Source organism: Paramormyrops kingsleyae, chromosome 20 (assembly GCF_048594095.1).
Source record: "Paramormyrops kingsleyae isolate MSU_618 chromosome 20, PKINGS_0.4, whole genome shotgun sequence".
Taxonomy (NCBI): Eukaryota; Metazoa; Chordata; class Actinopteri; order Osteoglossiformes; family Mormyridae; genus Paramormyrops; species Paramormyrops kingsleyae.
The window spans coordinates 9151026-9174599 of record NC_132816.1 but is presented as its reverse complement, the minus strand read 5'-3'; the positions used below and the strand labels follow the sequence as shown (position 1 = coordinate 9174599).

At 42.2% G+C, this 23574-nt stretch overlaps 1 protein-coding gene and 1 long non-coding RNA gene across 2 annotated transcripts; both read right to left on the bottom strand.

The window, feature by feature from the left end:
• Positions 1 to 1729: 1729 nt before the first annotated feature.
• LOC111850747 (acylphosphatase-2-like) lies at positions 1730 to 22114 on the bottom strand. Its single transcript, XM_023824953.2, has 4 exons — positions 21936 to 22114; positions 21537 to 21553; positions 16250 to 16359; positions 1730 to 2496 (listed from the first exon to the last, which is right to left on the bottom strand). Exons 1-4 carry the CDS (start codon positions 22066 to 22068, stop codon positions 2382 to 2384), a joined length of 375 nt encoding a protein of 124 aa, XP_023680721.2. The 5' UTR covers positions 22069 to 22114; the 3' UTR covers positions 1730 to 2381.
• LOC140581359 (uncharacterized) lies at positions 17227 to 21492 on the bottom strand. The gene is made up of 2 exons (XR_011984453.1): positions 18046 to 21492; positions 17227 to 17913 (listed from the first exon to the last, which is right to left on the bottom strand). It is a non-coding gene; the product is annotated as an uncharacterized lncRNA (long non-coding RNA).
• Positions 22115 to 23574: the final 1460 nt, after the last annotated feature.

The following is a 23574-nucleotide window of genomic DNA, read 5'->3' as shown; positions in this document are numbered from 1 at the left end:
GCTCATTAAGTCACGACCCAAATGTTTAAACCAAATATATTTCACAAAAAAATTGTGTAGTAATGGTAAGCAGAAAATATTGCTGTAACAGTAGCACAATGCCTTCATGCACTAGTAAAGTACAAAAAGGACGCATTTAAAAAAAAATGACAAAATATCTTTAACCACACGCTCTGTGACACAATGAAAATGGTCCCTCAACACACTATTGGGTTATGACCCACCCTTTGAGAAAGAATGTGTTACAGGATGTAATTTTAAGACACAGGTGGGGGGGGGAAGCTATTGAACTATATTAAGCATTATCCAAATAAAGTATTATCCATTAATCATCTCATTATCATTCAGGAAACACACCAACGGATGGGTTGGCCACCTCTGTTTTGAGGCTCCGTGTTTACTGTAAGGCAGCATGGTACTGCAGTGGGAAGGGTGGGGTGTCAGTCCTTTATATTTAAAATCACAGCATTTTCAAAACTCTGCTTGCTTATGTATATTAAAAAAATCCAAAAGGTAGATGGATGGATGGATGGATTAATGGATGGATGAATGGATGGATGGTCAGCCTTTAGTCCCCAAAGAGGGTGCATGACCATTTCTGAAACAATGTGTAAAATCACCAACAGGAATCTTGCAACGACGTCCAGGGATCTGCAGGTCTTTCTTGCCATAGCTGAGAGCTGAGAGGGTTTCAAGATTCTACTATTAGTGCTTCCTAAAATCAAAATGAGTGAGTCAGGAGTACTTTTTTGTGACATGGACTTCATTATGTTCCATGAAAATCAAGGCCTGCATTGCACAATGGGAAACTCAAATCAATGGAGAAGGGCTGTAGCAGTAGTGTTAGGGTTTGGGAACCATGAATTCTACTCTGTACAACTAGGTTCCGCAGCAAATCAGTGATCTGACATGCCAAACCTATTTCAGAATGCTCAACATGTCACAAGAACAGCTTTATATTGCCCCAATCAGTCCTAACCTAAATTCTACTGAACTGAGCAACTCAACCTTATAAACCAATAAATGTCATTGATCTCAAGTAGTTATGCATGGAAAAACGCAAAAATTCCTCATGGGAGACTATGCTAAATAGCTTCAAGAAACATTTGGTTGTAGTCATTGCTGCTAAAGTCGGCCGGGTATTAAACGTAAGGAGGGCATGTCCTTATTATTTTTAGCAGAGCTATTTAGTATCACTCAGCTTCCCTTATCTAGCACTTGGCTTAAGACACCCAGTGTCAAAATATGTAAGTACAGAAAATCTGGAAGGGGGGGGGAGGGGGGTGATTGGCCAGGGATGGGCGGGGTATTCTTTTTCCCCCCCCAGGGGCCTGTTATATATAGCACCTTCAATTTGAAAGTCTAATATGATGTTAAAACATGAGAACAGAACTAAAGCACATATTTCTAAAATATCTCATCAACAACATGGTTAAAAATACATTAAGATACACGTCAGACTCATTGAGCAATGCACCCTTGCTGAATTGTTCAAAAGTAAAATGAAAAAGTACAAAAATTACATGGCTTTACAACTCTTGAACAATTATTCTTATTGGTACTGCAGTGTACTTATAAAAATAACTTAGATGTAATATGGTCAAACACATACATGTATGATATAATTAAAATGTGTTTTCTTGAAATACATACACTATTGAAATACATACAATTATTTAAATACATACAATATTTACAATTTTACAATTAAAAATAAGCACTCAAAATGCAGAATAAATTCTCTTTATTCGGCTAAATCTATTGCCTCACATAATGATGCTTAATAATTTCATAAATAATGCAGGGTCACTGAGCCTATATCAAAATACAATAGAAACAGCATTTAAAGACAGAGACAAAAGGAGATACAAAACATTGAAAATGTTTTGAAAATGATGATTTGAAAATAATGGAAGAAGAGTTAAAACAAGATTAAAATATGGTTAGATTTATAAATTTATAGCTGAGATAAATTTGTAGTTTAAATGTGATTAAGGAATTGAGCCTCTTACCTAATGGCTACAATTTATCATCCTGGAAGTACTTTTACCAATATGACTACTGTAAATATAGTTTTTTATATATATATATTTTTATTAATTCCTTAACTTCTTCTGCACGCTCTAGTTTTCTCCAGTTCTGCACACAACCAAACATCAATTCAGCGCAATACATTTTTGTAGTTTTCTAGTAGATTTTTGTAGTTGTGACCAGTACTTACAATGACAATATAGCATCTATCTATCAGTAATTTACAGTTATTTTAACATTCAAAAGTCAAACTAGTGGTAACATGTATTACGAACAGTGATTCTGCAGCTGTTTTCAGACTGCAGCCCCTTACTGGTGCAGGCCCAGTACAGGAAGGCAGAACCTGGTTCTCAGTAACGTGTGAAGAAACCCTTGAAGTCCAGCTTGGAGATGTCCCGCTCGTTGGAGAAAACGGCACGGTCGATGCGGGAACTGGGACTGCCGACCTTGCTCAGCCACACTTTCCTTTGGAGGGAAATCATTCTTTTTAATTCGGACTGAACAATGATGACTCTTATTTACAGTGTTTACCCCAGCTAAGGCAATCCACTCAATATTCATCCCTACTACAATATAAATAAATCAATTGGTAAAAATAAACATCATGCAGCGGTTAGTCCATTTCCATACAGGTGGCACGCTTATCCATCCCATTCCATCAACAAAACATGACAAACATGCATTCTGACAGATGTAATATCAGGACAGGAACATTATCCATGTGTTGGCACTGCATGTTAACCGAAAAAAGCATATAATCAAGAATGATCGCCAAGAATGGTCAATGTGCACATCATTAAAAGAGAAGAGCCTTCTTAATGTAAAAGAAAATGCCAAAGTATAAATATCAATGTAACTTTGGCTAAAAAAGTGGCTCTAATTGATGATATTAAAATTATTTAACATAAGAGAAGACTTTAAACATCAAGAGAGTGTACAGCTGCAACATCAACGGAGAGACTAGGACTTGTCTTTTGGTTTTTTTTTACCTTTTACAGTCCTTGTAAACCTCAGAGCTAACAATACTTTCTCCATGACCTCTGTCCCCAAAGATGATTTTTATGGCGGACTATCACCAGCATTTCTTGAGCTTTGCATGTACAGTACATAGCTGACAGTACTGCATAATACTGATTGCACATAAAACCTGCCATGGCCTAGTGCAAAAAGAAGAAACAAAGTAACTTAGTATCTTAAATTATAGAAGTATACAATACTACAACAGACATTCTTCTAATATGGCAATAATTCACTAATAGGCAGATATACAGAATGTCATTTTCTCTATAGTTCTTGCAGGAATCTTCCATTTAGACAATAGATTTGGTAAAATACTGCACCTATGCTGCCTTCCTGGGCAGGGACACTAAATCATTCATGCTGCAGTATTACACTGAACTCTGACCATGAGTCTTTGCACCTGAATACTATTCCTTTGAGACCTACTGGTTAAGTGCGTAGAAGATGCAGTGTATGCACAGTGGTGAATGTGCTTAGTAAAGATCCATATCTATAAAGGCAATAGACCAAATAACATATTTTAAGCAAACGAGACCTGCAGCTCTCATTTCAGAGGGAGACCAGGAGATGCATCTCAGATAGAAAAAGGTTAATGTTTAGTGCATCTTTTATACCCTCAAAGCTAAAGTGCATTCAATACCACATGCATAGTTTTTGCTATTCACCATAGTGCCTGCTTCTTTCAGTGATATTTTATAGAATGTAGTAAACATGTTAAACATTTACAAACAGAAGGTGACAACATCCAAAAACATGGGAACATGAAGGAATCCACTGAATGAACCGCATTACAACAAAGTCAACAATCAGATTGCACACTACATATAAACAACTGAAAGTGTTAATTTTGTATTGGAAAGTCAAAAGGGGAAGGACTGCAGATTGAATATGAGATGTGGATACCTGATATGATTTTAAGTGGTGAGATTTACATCTTAAGATTCATGGATTCAGTCATATTTCATTCTACTTTTTGCACATCATTTATATGACACAATGTTTCCTTTTTAACTGTTCCTCAAGTACCGTACTAAGACTTTGGTCTCATACGTTTTTTGTATATGGGTGTATTTGAGTGTTTGTTTGTTTTGCTATATTTATCATTTATGAATATTGTGCCGTAGGGGTGGCACAGTGATCTGGGTGGCCTCACTTCTCTGGGACCAGGGTTGAAGTTTCTGCCAGGGGTCCATGTGTGTGGAGTTTGGTGTGTGGGTGACTGGTGTGTGAGTGGATTGTGTGAGTGACTGGTGTGTGGGTGACTGGTGTGTAAGTGGATTGTGTGAGTGACTGGTGTGTGGGTGACTGGTGTGTGGGTGTGCCCTGTGATGGTTTGGGGTCCCATCCTGCGTTGTTCCCTGCCTTGCACTGATAGGCTCCGGACCCCCTGCAACCCTGAATAGGACATGCGATTACAGAATATGAATCATTTTCAGGTGTAATTCAGAAATTGAATCAGAATATCAAGCTCATTCTCAATTCAAATCTGAATGCCGCATAGAGAGAGTGGCCTCTGTAAGCTGCTGAGGCACACAATGGCTTTAGTACTAATGCCCATACTGTAGGTGTGCATGCAGTGACATTTCGTTGCTCTATGTGCAGTGACAGATTCTCATCATATATACTTATACCCCCATATTCAATGACTTCTTCCCCAATTAGGGAAGTCTCATAAGAACATAAGAAATTTACAAATGAGAGGAGGCCATTCGGCCCATCAAGCTCATTTGGGGAGAACTTAACTAATAATGAGGCTCAAAGTTGTTAATCTTATCTAGCTCTGATTTAAAGGAACCCAGGGTTTTAGCTTGCGCTACACTACCAGGAAGACTATTCCATACTCTAACTAAATGCTGTGTAAAGAAGTGCTTCCTCAAATTTGTTTTAAAATGTTCTCCCGCTAATTTCCACTTATGGGCATGAGTTCTAGTATTTAAACTAATATTGAAGTAGCCATTTGGCTGAACAGCATCCAGACCTGTTAGAGTCTTATATACCTGGATCATGTCCCCCCTTAGTCTCCTTTGCTTGAGCCATGTGTAAACTGCACTCTGGCCCTGTATGCCACATACTGCTCACTCACGAACTAAAGGCACTTATGTATCACCAGGTCACATGACTGGCATGTCATCAATCTGAGGACAGTACAGCACCAAGCTGCTACTGAGAAACCATGCTTACACAGGACTGGGCCCAGATTCAAGCCCAAATCTCTAGAGGCAACACTGAAACTCTCTCACTTGCCATGCCACCCTCCTTAAACTGTCAACAGGCATATTAACTTGTTTTGATTGATTATCAACAGCCATGAAAAAATAAAAACAGAATTATGTCAGCTGTTTTGCTTTGAGAAAAATTGATTACAGCATTAAACTGAGGTCATTGTCTCAAAGGAAAGGAGGCTCCCTCTTCCTGGAAAGGGGAAGAGCGGAGACTTTATAATCTTCCCAATTCAGTTTCTTGCAGCATAGATTTATGTATTATTCTTCATAAAATGCATATGATAGAATAGTGATGTTAAAAAATTAAGCATACCCCTTGAAAAAATTTTCAACATATTTCGGCAGAGAAACAAGATAAATTTTCACGCTCTCTAGGACTGGGGTTGGGGAAGCCTGGCGTAGCCATTGAGGTAAAGGTACCACCAAGCATAGATCAACAAAGCTGCCCGAGGACCTCAGAAGGAAGGCCAGTGATGCGATGCTTACTTTACTCATCAAAGGGAAGACATATTTTGTCTGAATTGTGTTGAATTGCTGAAATAGAGATTACCAAATATGCTGAAAAAGACCATTTTTTCAAGAGGTATCCTTATGGCTTATTTTGATTGTATGAAATCATTGAAGCATCCTTAAAAAGAAACATATGTCAGAATGACAAAAATGTCTTCCCCAGGCAGCCCCACCACCCTTCCCCCTCATTTAATCCATACTCTTTCCATACCCTTCTACCTCTAGAATTACTGGATTACTGGAAATGTGAAAGCCAATATGTGTTTGTACCTGAATCCTGAGCCCTAGTCACGACACATAACTCTGAAACTAAAGCTAATCATTTATTGCACATTCCACTTGCATGCCAACACACAATCTTTCCTCAGAGGTTACCTGTATTTCTTTGAGTATGTCCTAATGTCTTAATGTCCATCCATCCATTTTCCAAACCACTTATCCTTCTGCCCAGATCCAGAGCCTATCCTGGAAGCTATGGGTACAAGGCAGGAAACAACCCAGGATGGGGGGCCAGCCCATCACAGGGCACACTCACAATTTTAGTAATTCCAATTAGTCTCAGCATGTCTTTGAATGGTGGGGGGGAAACCAGAGTACCTGACAACATGGGGAGAACATGCAAACTCCACACACATGTAATCCAGGCAGGTACTCGACCCGAGGTCCCAGAAATGTGAGGCAACAGTGCAAACCACTGCACCACCATGCCACCCCCTGTCTTAGTGTCATTTATATTATTTATATGTCTAAATATTTATATTCTCATTATTACTTCCTCAGTTTCACTTCACTACACATTGATTAACATTTTCCATGACATAACAGAAAGAACTGTAAAAGACACACCAATGATTTAACTAAGTAAATATCATGTAATGTCATGCAGACATACGCACCAATGATCCAAAACATTATGATCATGCCCACATGACATGAATAATGCTGATGATCAATTATGTGAAAACAGCCCATGTCAAGGTCTGGGTCATCTTGGATGGTTCACCAACATTCGACGTGTTGAATGTAGAAGAAGTGGACTGGGATCAAGATCTAAAGATCTATGTAACTTTGACAATGGCCAGATTGTTATGGCCAGACGACTGAGTCAAAACTGCAAGGCTTGTGTGGTACTCACAGTCAATCATAGTGGGTGCCTACTGAGAGTGATCTGAGAAGACCATCATCCACCTTCAGGGTGTTGGCCAGCCAAAACTCGTCAGTGCGGGATGTGAGTGAGGGCTAATCCAGCTGATATGAACCAACAGAAGGGTACATATGGCAGAAAATTTTAATGATGGTCTTGGGAGTAATGTTTCACAGCAAACAGTGCATTGCCCCTGGGACACGTAAACACAGTCCCCCTCGGCATCCCAGCCTGGGACATGTACACACAGTTCCCTTCAACATCCCAGCCTGGGACATGTACACACAGTCCCCTTCAACATCCCAGCCTGGGACATGTACACACAGTCCCCTTCAACATCCCAGCCTGGGACATGTACACACAGTCCCCTTCAGCATCCCAGCCTGGGACATGTACACACAGTCCCCTTCAACATCCCAGCCTGGGACATGTACACACAGTCCCCTTCAACATCCCAGCCTGGGACATGTACACACAGTCCCCTTCAACATCCCAGCCTGGGACATGCACACACAGTCCCCTTCAACATCCCAGCCTGGGACATGTACACACAGACCCTTCAACATCCCAGCCTGGGACATGCACACACAGTCCCCTTCAACATCCCAGCCTGGGACATGTACACACAGACCCTTCAGCATCCCAGCCTGGGACATGCACACACAGTCCCCTTCAACATCCCAGCCTGGGACATGTACACACAGACCCTTCAGCATCCCAGCCTGGGACATGCACACACAGTCCCCTTCAACATCCCAGCCTGGGACATGTACACACAGACCCTTCAGCATCCCAGCCTGGGACATGCACACACAGTCCCCTTCAACATCCCAGCCTGGGACATGTACACACAGACCCTTCAGCATCCCAGCCTGGGACATGCACACACAGTCCCCTTCAACATCCCAGCCTGGGACATGTACACACAGACCCTTCAACATCCCAGCCTGGGACATGCACACACAGTCCCCTTCAACATCCCAGCCTGGGACATGTACACACAGACCCTTCAGCATCCCAGCCTGGGACATGCACACACAGTCCCCTTCAACATCCCAGCCTGGGACATGTACACACAGACCCTTCAACATCCCAGCCTGGGACATGCACACACAGTCCCCTTCAACATCCCAGCCTGGGACATGTACACACAGACCCTTCAACATCCCAGCCTGGGACATGTACACACAGTCCCTTCAGCATCCCAGCCTGGGACATGCACACACAGTCCCCTTCAACATCCCAGCCTGGGACATGTACACACAGACCCTTCAGCATCCCAGCCTGGGACATGTACACACAGTCCCTTCAGCATCCCAGCCTGGGACATGCACACACAGTCCCCTTCAACATCCCAGCCTGGGACATGTACACACAGTCCCTTCAGCATCCCAGCCTGGGACATGTACACACAGTCCCCTTCAACATCCCAGCCTGGGACATGTACACACAGTCCCTTCAGCATCCCAGCCTGGGACATGTACACACAGACCCTTCAGCATCCCAGCCTGGGACATGTACACACAGACCCTTCAACATCCCAGCCTGGGACATGTACACACAGACCCTTCAGCATCCCAGCCTGGGACATGTACACACAGACCCTTCAGCATCCCAGCCTGGGACATGTACACACAGTCCTTTTTTATGCATCTTGCTTGTTCACTTATTATGTTCTCTGTTGTTCTTATTGTCTTTGTGTAATTATGTTTATCTTCAGCCTCAGTCCACATTTTACAAGTCATGCTTTAATCATCAGCATGTAATATGTTACCTAAAATGTGAAACAATGTTGTTGGGTGTTTATTTTTCATTTTGTACTATGATTTTAATGTGTATTCATACATGTACATTGAACTACTCTCAGATGAAGTGTGTTCTATTATATTTTAGTGGTGGAGGACTTTAAAAAGAACTAGATATTTTTATTAGACATACATGTAAATGAGACTTTAATTTCATCCATCCATCCATTTTCTGAAACTACTTAATCCCAACTGGGGTTGTGGGGGGGCCTGGAGCCTATCCCAGGAACCAACCCTGAGCAGTCACCAACACACAACACACCGTAGGGTGCACACACACACAGGGCCAATTTAGACTCATCCATCAACCTATCCTGCATGCTTTTGGACTGTGGTAGGAAACTAGAGCCCCAGTGAAAATCCACACAAACACAGGGAGAGCGTGTGAACTCCACACAGAAAGGACCAAACCCAGGACCATGTTGCTGTGAGGCAGCAGCGCTAACCACCCCACTTTAACGTCAACAAAAAGAATTATTAAAAAAAGAATAGCCGGCCAGTTCATACTCTCAGACTCAGACTCCCTAGGCAGATGAATCATCTAAAAAAGGTAAAGGGAGGAAAAATCAGGCAAATAAAAGGTAAAGCAATTAGCCAGCGTCCCACAACAGCAGCACTGATTGGAAAGACATCCAAATCTATTTTCCTGTTTCTTGTATGACAGGGTCTGGACAAAAAAGGCCGCTAATAAAATCAAGTGCAGTTGCAGAAAATCATAAAGCAACTATACTAATTTACTAATTGTATTTTTATTTCAACACACCAAATAAGATAACAAACATAAAACAAAAAGGGGGGGGGGGTGGGGGGGGAGAGGGCTTCTTGGTTAACACACCAACACGGGTGGGCAGTAGTGGAGGAGGCGGGGGGGGCCATCTGACATCTGAGAGATGCATGTCCCTTAGATCAGTGGGAGCCAGGGGTGGACCTCTTCGTCCGGCTCACCTGCTCTCGGGTTATTACATACCGCATCTTTGCTTTTCTGTCTTCTCTTTGGTGTACAGGTGACGCTCCTCCATCTTCCCTGTCCTGACATCTGCGTCTGTGTACACCCCCTCGTGCTTATGTGTCCCTTGCCAGCTCATTCTTGCTACACCGGCTAACCCTCCCCTCGTGTCACATGATCCCCCCCCCCCACCATCTATCCCAGTCATGGATTTAGTTTCAGTTTCTGCTACAGCATTCCCATGAATACAGACTATTATAGAATTACTTATTTTGAAAGCTCTATTCATGGTTTCACTACAAGCAAGTTTATTTCTGTCTCTGGGAAGTAATTTTGTGCTCAAAGTGACAAAAGCAATATTTACATGATTGTTTAATTCATGTTTACACAAAATTTAAGAGATTGTATCACTGAGCTGTGAACTCTGCCTATTCTATTGATGAAATTATTACTGATTAAAAATGCATGATGGTTAATTTATTTTTTGGTGTCACAAGTCAAACCAGATTTCTGAAAAAATGAAGGACTGGGCTGGATTTCCACATACTGTCAATCGGCTGGGCCCCCAGTCCTGGAGGGGCACCCTTCATGAGTCTCTCGCTGGCCTGCTTTCTCTGTTTCTGCAAGCGACTGAACAACCAAGTGGGTCACAGAGCTCCGGAGAGAACCGGCATGCTAAAATAGTGCAAGTGGGAAGCAGGTGGGGGGCCGAAGAAACTCTATATTTGGACAAGGAAACAGAAAACAGCCCCTGACACATTGAGGCAGCGAACCTGACCAGCCCACATGGCAAATGTGCTTGATTCACTTTTCCACGGAAAATGAGAAAATTACATTTAAGGCCTATAAACAACTGAGAAGGAGCTTTTGAGTAACTATCCCGCCTTGTACCACCTGTCTCTCTGATCCAGGGGGTGATGCATGTTTAACCTTGTTATGACAAAGTAACACAACTGGAAAAGTCTGAAAAATGTCTTGTGATATCAGGTAGAAAATTCACCTTTGAAAAAAAAAAAAAAAGAATATCTACACACACACTCGCACGCACACACACAAACATACATATATATATATATATATATATATATATATATACACATATATAAAATTTTTGTCTGGTTTGAAAATACATAGCTATATTTAAGAGCATTTGTAAAATGGAGTTTTTCATAATGTTATTCATTATTGAATAGTAATTATTTAAGAATTAAATAATTCACAATGAATGCTGAGTCATATGTAAGTTATGCTGAGATTTGTTTACCAGGAGTAATATACGGTTCACGTCCTGAGGAACTTCTCTCAAAACGCCAGCAACATATGGAGTAACACATGGAGCAAATTGGACTGATAAACTCCCCCACCCAAAAAGACAGTTCACCAATATAATATAATTGGCACAGTGACATAAAGAATAGAACTGACTCTGTACAAACTTAGACGACATTGACAACTGCAGCGGCAAAGAACAAGGGAGACCAAACCGGAACCAGACAGGAAATGTCTGCTTTTTTCTTTTTTCATTTTTACACCTTTCTTCTTAACACTAATAGCTGTGAAAATGAAATATTCTGTTAGCTGCAGAAACTACTCTCATCCTACATTAATAATAATATATGAGAGTTCCATTTTATCTTCAGAGGATTATTTACATTTTCTAGGTTAAATCTTTGGTAGGGGCAACTTATAAAAGCACTAAAACATCCACAAAGCTGTTGGTTAAATGTGTGTGTAAACAGGGAGATTTACTACATTTCTTGGATTTCACTAGGAATTTAACTGAAAGCAAAAGAATGCATGTCCAGGAAAATGGATCAACACACATTTTAAAAAACCATTTACATTTTGACTCATCTGACTGCACAGGGATGATCAGTGAACGATCACATGGGCGTAAATTATGAGGGGGGATGGGAGGGTTGTAGCCCCCCCGATAAATCAAAACCAGCTAATACAACCCCCCCAATAATATTTTTTTCCCGTAATGGGTGGAGACCTCAACCCCACCAGTGTTCCAGCCAAAGTTACGCCCTTGAAGGGTCATATATGCTCAAGAGCAAAATCTTGGGTTTTTTTGGGGGGATTTTGCACTCTATAGATGGTATGTGACAGGTAATCTTTCCATAAAAACAAAAACATTACAAAACTTGTTCAAGAGAGTGGGAATTGTAGCTACCCTAAGTTAGCTAACAATGATTTATCAATGATTTCCTTATTTCCCCTCGCCAACTGAAATTCCCTGTTCAAGACCATAATCCAAACACCGGCTGAGATCCATTAAGCCAGCACTGTTTCCACGTTTGCGAGGTGGAAAACGTTATCATTGCCATTTTAAATGTATTTACTGACTAATTAATGCAAAGTGCTGTATTTATGACAGAGGTCATGGAGGAAAGCAGTGTCCCAGCTGAGAGCCGGCTGCAGACCCCTTGGCAGATGCCAGCTTCTTGCTGAGGAGGGGGGTGCATGCTGCTCACTGTACTTTCCATCCGGCAGAGACACAATGCCTCTTCTCTTCCTTTCAGAACCATGAATCATTTATCGTCGGGCCTGGAAACCTTCAGCCCCTTCGACAAAATAGCCCATTTATGCTTTTCGAATGAAGAGCGGCTAATGGTCGGGCCATTAGAGCGGCTCAGCTTCATACAGGCATCCCAGTGTTTCCAGCTTCTCCACCAGGAACCCAATTACCAAGCAGAGCTCTTGTGTAGTAATGAGGTTAGTAAAATGCCAGTAAAGATTATAGCTATGCAGATGCTTGCGTAACAGAGCTCTGAGAAGGAACGCTCGGTAGAATATTTGCTGTTACACTGGATTACTGTTCCAATAAGCAGGATGGACATTTTTGTGTAGCTGTCGTTTTGAAAACAATAAAAAAATATGTGTTGTTACTATGGGAATAGATACACAGACAGTCACAGGGGTTTTAGTAAGGATGCATGTGTAATAAGGTGATATGTTGGGATTGATGCATACAGACTAGCAAGAAAGAGCCTGTGAAAGAGGATCTAGCCCAGCTCTCTACAGCCCCACGTCTCTGCTAATCCACAGAGACAGTGATGTCACCTATGTCCTCTGCCCTGGATGACGTCACCTCCCCCCACACCCTATCACTGAGGGTTCCTGGAAACGGCACGACAAACTATTATACTTTTATTAGATTGGCTTGTGTTTCCTGTCAAGCAGAGATATGAATGCAAAACAAAAAGGAAGAAACACAATATATGTCATCCTTACACACTGGGCTGCCCACACCCTGCATGGTTTATACCAAACAGCTTAGGATGAAGACAGACATCAAGCCTCCAGTACACCACCCTTCAATAAGATGGGGATTAATATAGTGCTTACAGTGACATCTACTGGGGAAATGTGATAAAGAACTCATTTGATATTCAAGGACAACTCAACAGCCACTACATATTTTTAAAAAGGTCGATAATGTGGGTAAACAATGTAAAAAGACCAAAGGCCAACAACCTGTGCCTACTAAAACGAAATAGGGAAATAATGTGAACTTATTTCACCACCTGAAAAACTACCATTTGGAGGGATATACAGAATGCAAGTTAGGGTTTCCACTTTCAACATGAAGAGATAGGGGACAAATCATGTCCTGTGATGATTAGAAATGGGATACAGCATTTTATTTTTCATAACAGGACGGGTGACAACTCTAATGTCAAACTCATTTCCAGGAATGAGCAGCGAGGCAGTCAGAGAAAAAATGTAGCAACAAACCACACTGTTGGCTGTCAAGCCCTACGACAAGGTATGAGTTATTTATTAAAATTAAATTTCAGTCTGCAATCCATTCACTTTGTTTTCATGTTCTGAGTCTATTCAAGGGTAATCACAAGGGGTATTTTATGGGGAAATGGAGCACTAAAGTAAAGAAATAATGACCCCCATTGGTGAAATCTACTGAGGGGGGTGGGTAAGCAATATACACTATATCGGCAAAAGTATTGGGCCACCTGCCTTTACAGACACATGAACTTTAACATCCCATTCTTAATACATAGGCTTTAATATGGAGTTGGCCCACCCTTTACAGCTATAAGAGCTTCAACTCTTCTGGGAAGGCTGTCCACCAGGTTTAGGAGTGTGTTTATGGGAATTTTTGCCCATTCTTCCCAGAGAGCATTTGTGAGGTCAGGCACTGATGTTGGATGAGAAGGCCTGGCTCGCAGTCTCCGCTCTAATTCATCCCAAAGGTGTTGTATCAGGTTGAGGTCAGGGCTCTGTGCAGGCCAGTCAAGTTCCTCCACACCAAACTCGCTCATCTATATATCTTTATGGACCTTGCTTTGTGCACTGGTGCGCAGCCATGTTGGAACAGGAAGGGGCCATCCCCAAACTGTTCCCACAAAGTTGGGAGCATGAAATTGTCCAAAATGGTTTTGAATGCTGCAGCATTGAGTTCCTTTCACTGGAACTAAGGGGCCAAAGCCCAACCCCTGAAAAACAACCCCACACCATAATCCCCCCTCCACAAAACTTTACACTTGGCACAATGCAGTCAGGCATGTACTGTTCTCCTAGCAGCCACCAAACCCACACTCGTCTATCGGATTGCCAGACAGAGAAGCATGATTTATCACTCCAAAGAACACGTCTCCACCGCTCTATAATCCAGTGGCGGTGTGCTTTACACAACTGCATCCGATGCTTTGCATTGCACTTGGTGATGTAAAGCTTGCATGCAGCTGGTCGGCCATGGAAACCCATTCCATGAAGTTCTCTACGCACTGTTCATGAGCTAATCTGAAGGTTACACGAAGTTTGGAGGTCTGTAGCTACTGAATCTGCAGACAGTTGGCGACTTCTGCACACTGTTCGCCTCAGCAAGCGTTGTCCCCGCTCTGTGATTTTACATGGCCTGAGGCTGAGTTGCTGTTATTCTCTGTTGCTTCCCTTTTGTTATAATACCACTAACAGTTGACCGTAGAATATTTAGTTGCGAGGAAATTTTACAAATGCACTAATTGCACAGGTGGCATCCTATCACGGTACCACGCTTGAATTCACTGAGCTCCTGAGAGTGACCCATTCTTTCAGAAATGTTTGTAGAAGCAGTCTGCATGCCTAGGTGCTTGATTTTATACACCTGTGGCTATGAAAGTGATTGGAACACCTGAATTCAATGATTTGGAGGGGTGTCCCGATACTTTTGGCAATATGGTGTATGATATACGATGGATGAATAGGCAGAAGATTTTAAACATTTAAAACAGGTATAAAATTTGGCAAATTAAAAACATTGACCTGGTTTACTGCAGTAGTTAATAGCATCAGCAGGTGAAGCAGTGACTCACTGCAGGGATTGTTGGTCTTAATATACACACTTCGAGCACTTGAGCCTTTTAGTTAGTTACCGGAATCCTGAATTTCTCTAAGCTGAATTTCCAAATATATAAAATAAAAATTGCCACCTCTGGTAAGAGCTAAATAGGTATGTGTGAATATCCAGTATACAAATTTAATTCTGGTGACAACCATAAATGTTTCAAGGTACATTTTAATTAATACTTCATATACTAAATTTGAAGGTGATGTATCACACAATCCAGGCAATGGTTTGTATATAAATTTTAAGATAAATGAGGTTTAAATAATAACCCACCTTACTGCACACGTGCCCTTGTGTTTAAAGAGTATTTGATGAGCCTGTTGTTGCTGTAATCTACCCACTTCTGGCACATTCCTTATCTTCATCTGCTTGAGATGATGAGTTTCCAACCATTTCTATCAAATTGCAGTATATTCCAAGGCCTGTTTACATGCATCACACTCAGCAGACTTTCTCTGACAGAGATAAATGGATGGATGGAATCTGTGTTGCTCAAACCCGTTAAAAGTGGCAGAACGTGAAGTAGCAAGATGTTGTTCAATTCAATTTAATTCAATCCAATTCAATTTACTTTTATATAGCTCCTTTCATGACAGTCACCCCAAGGTGCTTTACACTGGTGCATTGTGATACATTCCCGCATCATTTATACAAAATTATTGAAAAACTGGGAAAAGGGAGGAAAACATAAAGAAAGAAAGAAAGCCAGATGACGATGGAGGAGAGGAACCAAAAGCTCCCAAGTAGGGAGAAACCCCCCCCCCCCCAGCATACTAACATTATAGCTGCTGCTCTTCTCAAAAAGCAGCGTGATCTGCTACAGTATCAGTTAGTGTGAAAACATGCAGTACTAATGTGAGGCCTAAAGGCGAGGCCACAAGCAGAGGCCACAAGCAGAGGCCACAAGCAGAGGCCACAAGCAAAGGCCACCAGCAGAGGCCATGGGCAAAGGCCACAAGCAGAGGCCACCAGCAGAGGTTACGAGCAAAGGCCACCAGCAGAGGCCATGAGCAGAGGTTACGAGCAAAGGCCACCAGCAGAGGCCACAAGTAAAAATTATGCTACATCTGGAGTCGTTCAAAGGAAAATCCAGTCTCTGCTCTAATTCATCCCAAAGGTGCAAATTTCAACCAAGCACACGACACAGAAGAGTAGCTTGTGTCTGTCCAGTAGTGTCACTGCTATTGGCACAGGACAGTCAGGTGCCTGCATACTTACATCTCGCTGACTTTCTCCGAGGGCCCCTGCACCTGCCCCACCACTGTGCCTTGCCGGGTGTTCTTCACCCAGCCATTCAGACCCAGCTTCTTTCCATGGTCTTCAGTGTACTTTGTTAATACAAGCCAGACACACAGCGTTACCTGACGTGCAGGACTGTCATCACAGTATCATCTGCATATCTACCATGACAAGACTTGACTGATTATGGTGTACTTCACTGCAGAGTATGCTTGGTATATTAATATCACAAATACTGTAATTAAAATAAATCAGACACTGTATAAATATTCTCTTGTATTATACACTGCCCGGCCAAAAAAAAGGTCACCATTTGAATCTATATCAGCAGATACTTAAAAGCCAATGACTAGATCATTATTACAGTCCTGCAACGTTATGCAGCAATAAAGTAAAGTCAGTTGAGTACCTGAATCTACTGAATGGCCAGGTTACACCTCCATCCATCATCAATGGATTTTTTTCTTCCCTGTTGGCATGGGCATATTCCAGGACAAGAATGCCAAGATTCAATGGGTTCAAATTGTCAAAGAGTGGTTCAAGGAGCATGAGGAATCATTTTCATGCGTGACTTGGTCACCACAGAGTTGTGACCTTAACCTCATTGAAGGTCTCTGGGATGTGATGAAGGAGGCTTTATGGAGGTTCAACTCACTTGTCAATACAGGATCTCGGTGAGAAATGAATGCAAATCTGGATGAAAATAAAGGATGAGATGTTGCTTAAGCCTGTGGAAACAATGCAATGACAAATATGCGCCATAATCAAAGCTAAAGGCGGCCCAACAAAAAATTCAAATGGCGACTTTTTTTTTGGCCTGGCAGTGTATAAACAAAGCTGTTCTGTGCTGATTCATAAAAACCTGGTTTAGAGCCACTGATGCTTATTTGATTCTTATGTTTCACCAACATATTCTGAGGGTTTGCATTGTAAAGGAGGACACTGATACAGATTGGTTCTGGAGAAGGGAGCTTTTATTTCTAGAGAATAGTTTTTAGTCATACAGTGCAAGTCAGAGAGAACAAAGAGAATTCAAATCGAAATGCAAGGTGTCGGTAGGGATGACAGGTGAGAGTCAGGAGATCAGAGGACAAAAGCCAAAAAGTCTTGGGGCAAAAAACAGAATCAGAAGTAACCAGGTAAGCAGAACAAAATAATACAGGAAACTCTTGGTAATGATAAGATCTCGTGTCTGGCAAACATGCCTAACATGCTAAAACACTATGGGTAATGGGTAACAGTGTGGCCCCAAGTAGGATGCATCAGTGATATTATAACATGGGCCAAAATGGGCTTTCCTGATTAAGTGGGTGCTGCAGATGGGGATTCCCGGGGGGGCATGGCTGGGTGGAGGGTGTGTGTGAAGAGAGTGAATTCAGTGGTCTCCTCTTGGCTAGTCCATGACTCCTATCAAGGAGGGCAACCTGGATCCCCAGGGTGGCTCCGGTGGAAGCTGTCAATGAAGGACAGGTCCATGATCTGCTACGCTGGGATCCAGGATCACGCCTCCAGACCGTAACCCTCCTAATTCATAAAGTACTGGAGCCCTGGGTCCGATGGCAGACATTCAATAGGCAGACAGTATACACATCACCTCCATCAGTTGGGATGGTGGAGACAGCAGTGCTAAGGAGACGAGAGGGCTGATGGCACGCAGTAGGGAGACATAAAATATTGGATGAATACAATGCATGGATGGAGGTAACTTCAGGTGAACTTCTGACCAATCACCTTGGAGATAGGAAATTGGCTCACAAAACAGGGCACCAACTTACGCCACGTGACGCATAAAGACAGCTCTCGTTCACACAGCCAAAACTTCTGTCCCACTTAGAAGAATGGTGCCTGGGAATGGGACCTGTTGGGATGCCTCTCCATATATTCTCACACTAAGTCTCACATGGAGACTTAGGCCAACCTCTGGGTCCATCAGCAGCACTGCAGAAACTGATGACCAAATACGACATAACTTCTTTCAGGACCAGGAACAGTGGTTGACACACCTGTAACAGACACTGGCAGGGAGTTGTGGCTATACTTAACCCAAGTTAGGCAAGAACTCCAGATACTCAGAAAGTGGGAGGACAGCAAGCGCAGCATTCTTTCAAGGTCTTGGTTAACGTGTTCCATCTGCTGATTAGACTGTGGTTGACACCCTGATACGAAAATGCCAGAGGTACCAATCAGCTTGCAGAATTGCTGACAAAAACGAGACACAAACTGGGGGCCCCTGTCTGACACAAACAACAAAGACCACCAAGCACGCCGAGCATTTTTCTGTTTAGCGGCCCAAAGGTACTCCAGGTTTTCATGGTGAGTCAGAATCAGTGCCATCTAACCAATTCGGTCATTCCTCCAATTCGACTGCCAGCAAATCATGATTCCCAATATCATAATGTCTCTTGGCCAAGGTAAGCTTACAGGCATGGGGTGTAATATGCTATTTAGGGGAGAGCAGTGGGAGAAAATGGCCCCAACACCAGTCCCAGACATCCAGACATCCACCTCCACAACAAACTGCCTCGAGGGATCCAGTAACTGCAAGATGGGGACAGACGTAAAGCAATTCCAAGAGTGAGAAAAGCCCTCTGTGCCATTTCGGTCCACTGAAAAGGTATCTTCAAGGATGTGAGTGCAGTAAGAAGAGTGGCAACTGAGCTCTACCCCCAAATGAAGTGTCTGTAGAAATTTGTCGACCCAAAGAATCACTGAAGACCCATTCCGGTGCGAGGTTGTGGCCAGTCCAACACCACCTTGACCTTGGATTGAGTCTGTGGATAGGACGAAACCCAAAAAGGTGGAATCTGGAATTTTCTACCTTGACAATTACATTTTTCTGGTAGAGCTGCTGCTGGACCTCACAGACATGCTGAACATGATCCTACTCATCACAAGAAAAAGAATCAGGATATCTGGAGATAGTCAAAAGCAAATTTACTGAGCATGTCCCAGAATACATCATTTATCATGTTCTGAAATACAACAGGGCCATAGTCAGACAAAAAGGCATCACTAGGTACTCATAGTGACTGGTGGGGGGGTTGAATGCCATCTTCCACTCATCTCCCTCTCGTATTCTAACCAAATAGTAAGCATTGCATAGATCCAACTTTGTAAAACACTGGGCTCCCTGAAGCAGGTTGAACACAGAAGCTAATAGGGGCAAGGAATAATGGTTGTTTATGGTAATTTCATTCAAGCCCCTGTAATTGATGCAGGGGCGGAGGGAGCTATGCGTCTTTTCAACAAAAAAAGAAGTGTACCCCTGCCAGAGAAGATTAGGGTCAAATTATGGCAGTACCCACTGCCTCCCCAATATAATCTTCCATGGCTTTCCATTCAGGGGCTGACAGAGAGTGCAGAGTAGCTAAATGCATGGTTTCCTTGCATGACTTTGTATCCTTGCAAGGCTTTGTGTATGACGCCCTATGCTTATATGCATGTACGTTCATATACACTCAGTGACAATTAAAGATGTTAAGCACCCAGACAGAGTGGTGGAAATCAAATGAATCTGCACATAGTGAAAGGTCATGTAACTATCGCAGTGATTATAATATCAGATCAAACGTACAGTATGGGCACACTGCTGGCCCCATGTCAGTAGGGTGTGGCACCCCCCTGAGCTCGGATGCATGCGTGAAACATTGCGGAAGTGAGTCATACCGTACAGCCATTGCATCCTCTCCTGGTGCAAGTCAGCCCACAGCTATTGTAACTGCCCCTCGAGACCCTGCAGATTGGCACTGGGTCTCAGTTGACGTCCGAGCAGATCCCACACATGTTCTATTGGGGAAAGATTGGGGTACCTAGCTGGCCATGGGAGGACCTCAACATGACGCAGGCAGTCCATAGACACATGTGCCGTGTGTGGACAGGCGTTGTCTTGTTGAAAGACTGTACCAGGGTGCAGTCTCAGGAGGGGTAAGACATGTGGATGCAGGATGGCACTGACGTAGCGCTGTGTCATCAGGGTCCCAGAGATGACCAGAAGTCATGCCCTATGGCCTCCCACACCATGATGCCAGAAGTAACACTGGTGTGTCTCTCCACAACATTGGCAGGATTGATCCTCTCCCTTCGGTGCTGCCACATGCGCACACGACGGACATCCGTGGTAATGCAAAACCGAGATTCATCGCTGAACATGGTAGGACGCCACTTCAAACGCAGTTATCTCTGCGCTGGTGTTAATGGCAGCGTACGCAGGGGACAGTGAACCCATAGTCTGACTGATGCCAGTCGTCACGACATGGTGTGGGTGACATGGGGTGTTGTAGAGAGTCCAATACCTGTGTCCGGATGGCAGACACAGATGTCATGGGGTTCTGTGATGCTTGCTGCACAATACGACTCCCTTGGAGTGGTCTTCCTTGGGCGACCGGAACCTTCACCATGTGTGCGGGTGCCCTCACATGCCCATTGGTTCCAACATCAGGCGACTGTGACATCTGCATGCCCCCCACAATGTGACCCCTATCAAACTCCGTCAAGTGCTGGTAATGCTGTCTAATGCACCTAGGAGGCATCCTCTGTGTCTGGTGACTAGACCTGCCAGCTCCTTGCAAATCAAATCATTTACATACCCAACGCTGGTCTGCACTTGTACCAAATTACATCCAAATCGCACCATTACTTCTGGGTGCTTAACTTTTTTTGTCACCGAGTATATTTTGTTTGGTTGTTTTCAGTTTTTCTCTTGTTTTCCATGTTAGCAAAAGTGATTCTATTGTTTAAAAAACAAGTTTCTGTACCGGGGTAATATATGGGTGTACACAGATTGTTAATGGAAAGATTATTAAGCGAAATATTTAATAAACGAGTGTTCCATGTTCCAGTTAATGTTTTATTGTTCATTGATGTAGCTTACAGGATAAAGGCTCCGGACCACGCCGCCATGCGTGGATAAGGAAAATGGATGGATGGATGCAAAATAACTTTGAACTACATGGTAGCGTACTTCTATATGATGTTAAGTTTGCTAACAGTCTCATTTCAGCTTAGGGAAGCGCAAGATAAGGCGTAATTTTCTTGACGGCTATATGAATTGTGTTTTATTGCAGTTTGTATTTAAGCATGATTGCGTAAATTTGAACGATATAATATTATACATTCTTTATATAATTTTGTTTTCACTTCGGCTTTTACGCATGTGTAAGCTATTTTTATTCTATATATGGTTTTCGTAGCCAGCAAATGATCGAATCAATAATAAATAATATAATAAATCTATTAAAAGTTTAATCAAAATTCATGATGTTCTTACCATTCTGAAGCAGACACCTACAAAAGAGGTGAAGAGATGTTTACTGTGTGCAAGTTAAATGGGAAACTGCATGAACACATATAAACTGCAACCAGTTCACAGGTTAAGGTGCAGTAGCCCAGCCAGAATTGTTTATTGCAAGAAATTCATCACGAAAAGAATGTTAATCTGTTAGGTTTATATTAAATAAAACAGATAAACTCATAGTAATAAATTCGGGAACTATAACTTTGATTATACGTGCATACTCTGTTTCTAATAGTCCGAAATATATACAAGCTGGCACTGCTGGTCACCGTAGCTATAATTAGGCATTCGTACTTGGAAAAGGCTAGAAAGTACTGACTGCGTGCGGCAACAGCAAGCAATGAAATAATGATAATAAAAGGAGGTACCTACCCTGCACATTTCCAAAAATCTCAAAATCAACGGAGCACAGTTTTGTGTCCCCACTGGCAGCGTTTCCCGACATTATTAAAAAAAAAAAAAAAAAGGAAAGCGACAGCAACCCCGGATACCCTGGAGAAAACATGTGCCCGATTTCTGCTCCGATGTCACAGCAACTCTGGAGTGACACTAGGATAAATGCGGCTTGTCACACGCGAAATTTCAAACAACTCGAATGGATCCGACTTAAATCGCAGGGTGATAATTTCCAAAATATGATTTTCTGACATTATTATTATTATTATTATTATACTTCAGGAACAATTGATGGTAAAGTTCAAAATTTCGCATTATCAACAATAATAAAGACAGCTTAACTTTTGTTCTTTGTTTTATTATTTAGAATTTATTTTATGGTTGTTCTACGTTTTCCGTCATTGGTGTCACAATACTTCATGCTTTTTCTGCCATCAAAAATATAAGCCAATGAATCCAATGGGATACATTGGGTATCCCAGCTCCAGGAATTCCGGATCAATCTACGCTAAACCCAGTATAATTACATTTAAAATTAATTTAGAATGAAATTTTGGAATATATATACAAACGTATATTTATACCAGTTATACCAACTAAAGAACGTACAGTATATTTATACCAGTTGTGTTGCATGGTTTTTTGACATGCATCAACCTAAATTAGTATGTTTCACTTCTGACTTTCGATTTGAAAGGGGAAAAACCAGCAACGCTCATGCAAAAAAGTCCACTTCTTGGCCTTCAAGAATCCACTACCTTCTGGTCCATGAAACTCATCTAATAGGGTAAGTTTCTCTTTCAGTTAGATGTATATAACAGTATGCAAATTACCTATTTGCCTTTCTGAAGGTCCAGAATATACTGTAGAAGTTACCGTGAAACTGTGAAGCTGCACTCATTGCCCAGCTTCCCTCATTGGCATCCCAAGGATGAGGGCATGGTCAACTTGAGCTGCACAAATCTCATCAGAAACCATCTGTCCCCTTGGCCTTCCTTTTCCACTTCCTCTACCTTCAGTTCTTTGTGGATCCATTGTTCCAAAACATGTAAACTGACCCATGGCCCTTTCGTCTATTTGATTTAGTGTGTGAACAATTTTGACTCTTTGTGTTTCCACCTGGGGAATTGTATTAATTGAGTTGTGCTGACTTGAGGTAACGGAATTGAATGCCAGTGCTCTATAAATGAGCACATGGTGTGATATATGGAAGGGTTTGTTTACAGTTTCTCAGAAAAAGTTCAACAATTCTGAATCGTGTGAAAACAGGTCAATGGTGTTTCTTGCTTTGGGAAATGTCTTTTTTGGTAGATGCTGTCATGATTTTTGATGTACTGTATGGTTATTTATTACTAGTGGGTTAAGAAGGAAAGTCCTATTCAAGGGTACATTTACCAACTGTCAGTTGCATGGTTCCAACTATGTTGGTAACGTTGATAACGTTATTAACAACTATGCTTTTGGGAAACATATCCCAAGTTAGCAGGGGAGTATTAAACGACATTATGAAATCTGTGATAGTACGGAGACCTCTTGTCAATGTTCTTCTTACAATACCAAAAAACAAAATTATGACTACGTTAATGTTGTACCTTGGCCGAAGTGGGGGTATTAA

Coding starts and splice junctions, on each gene's coding strand:
- LOC111850747 (XM_023824953.2), bottom strand. CDS start 22,068: ATGTTTTCTCCAGGGTATCCGGGGTTGCTGTCGCTTTCCTTTTTTTTT. Junction 2,497..16,249: donor TCGGAGAAAGTCAGCGAGAT/GTAAGTATGCAG, acceptor TTCCCTCCAAAG/GAAAGTGTGGCTGAGCAAGG.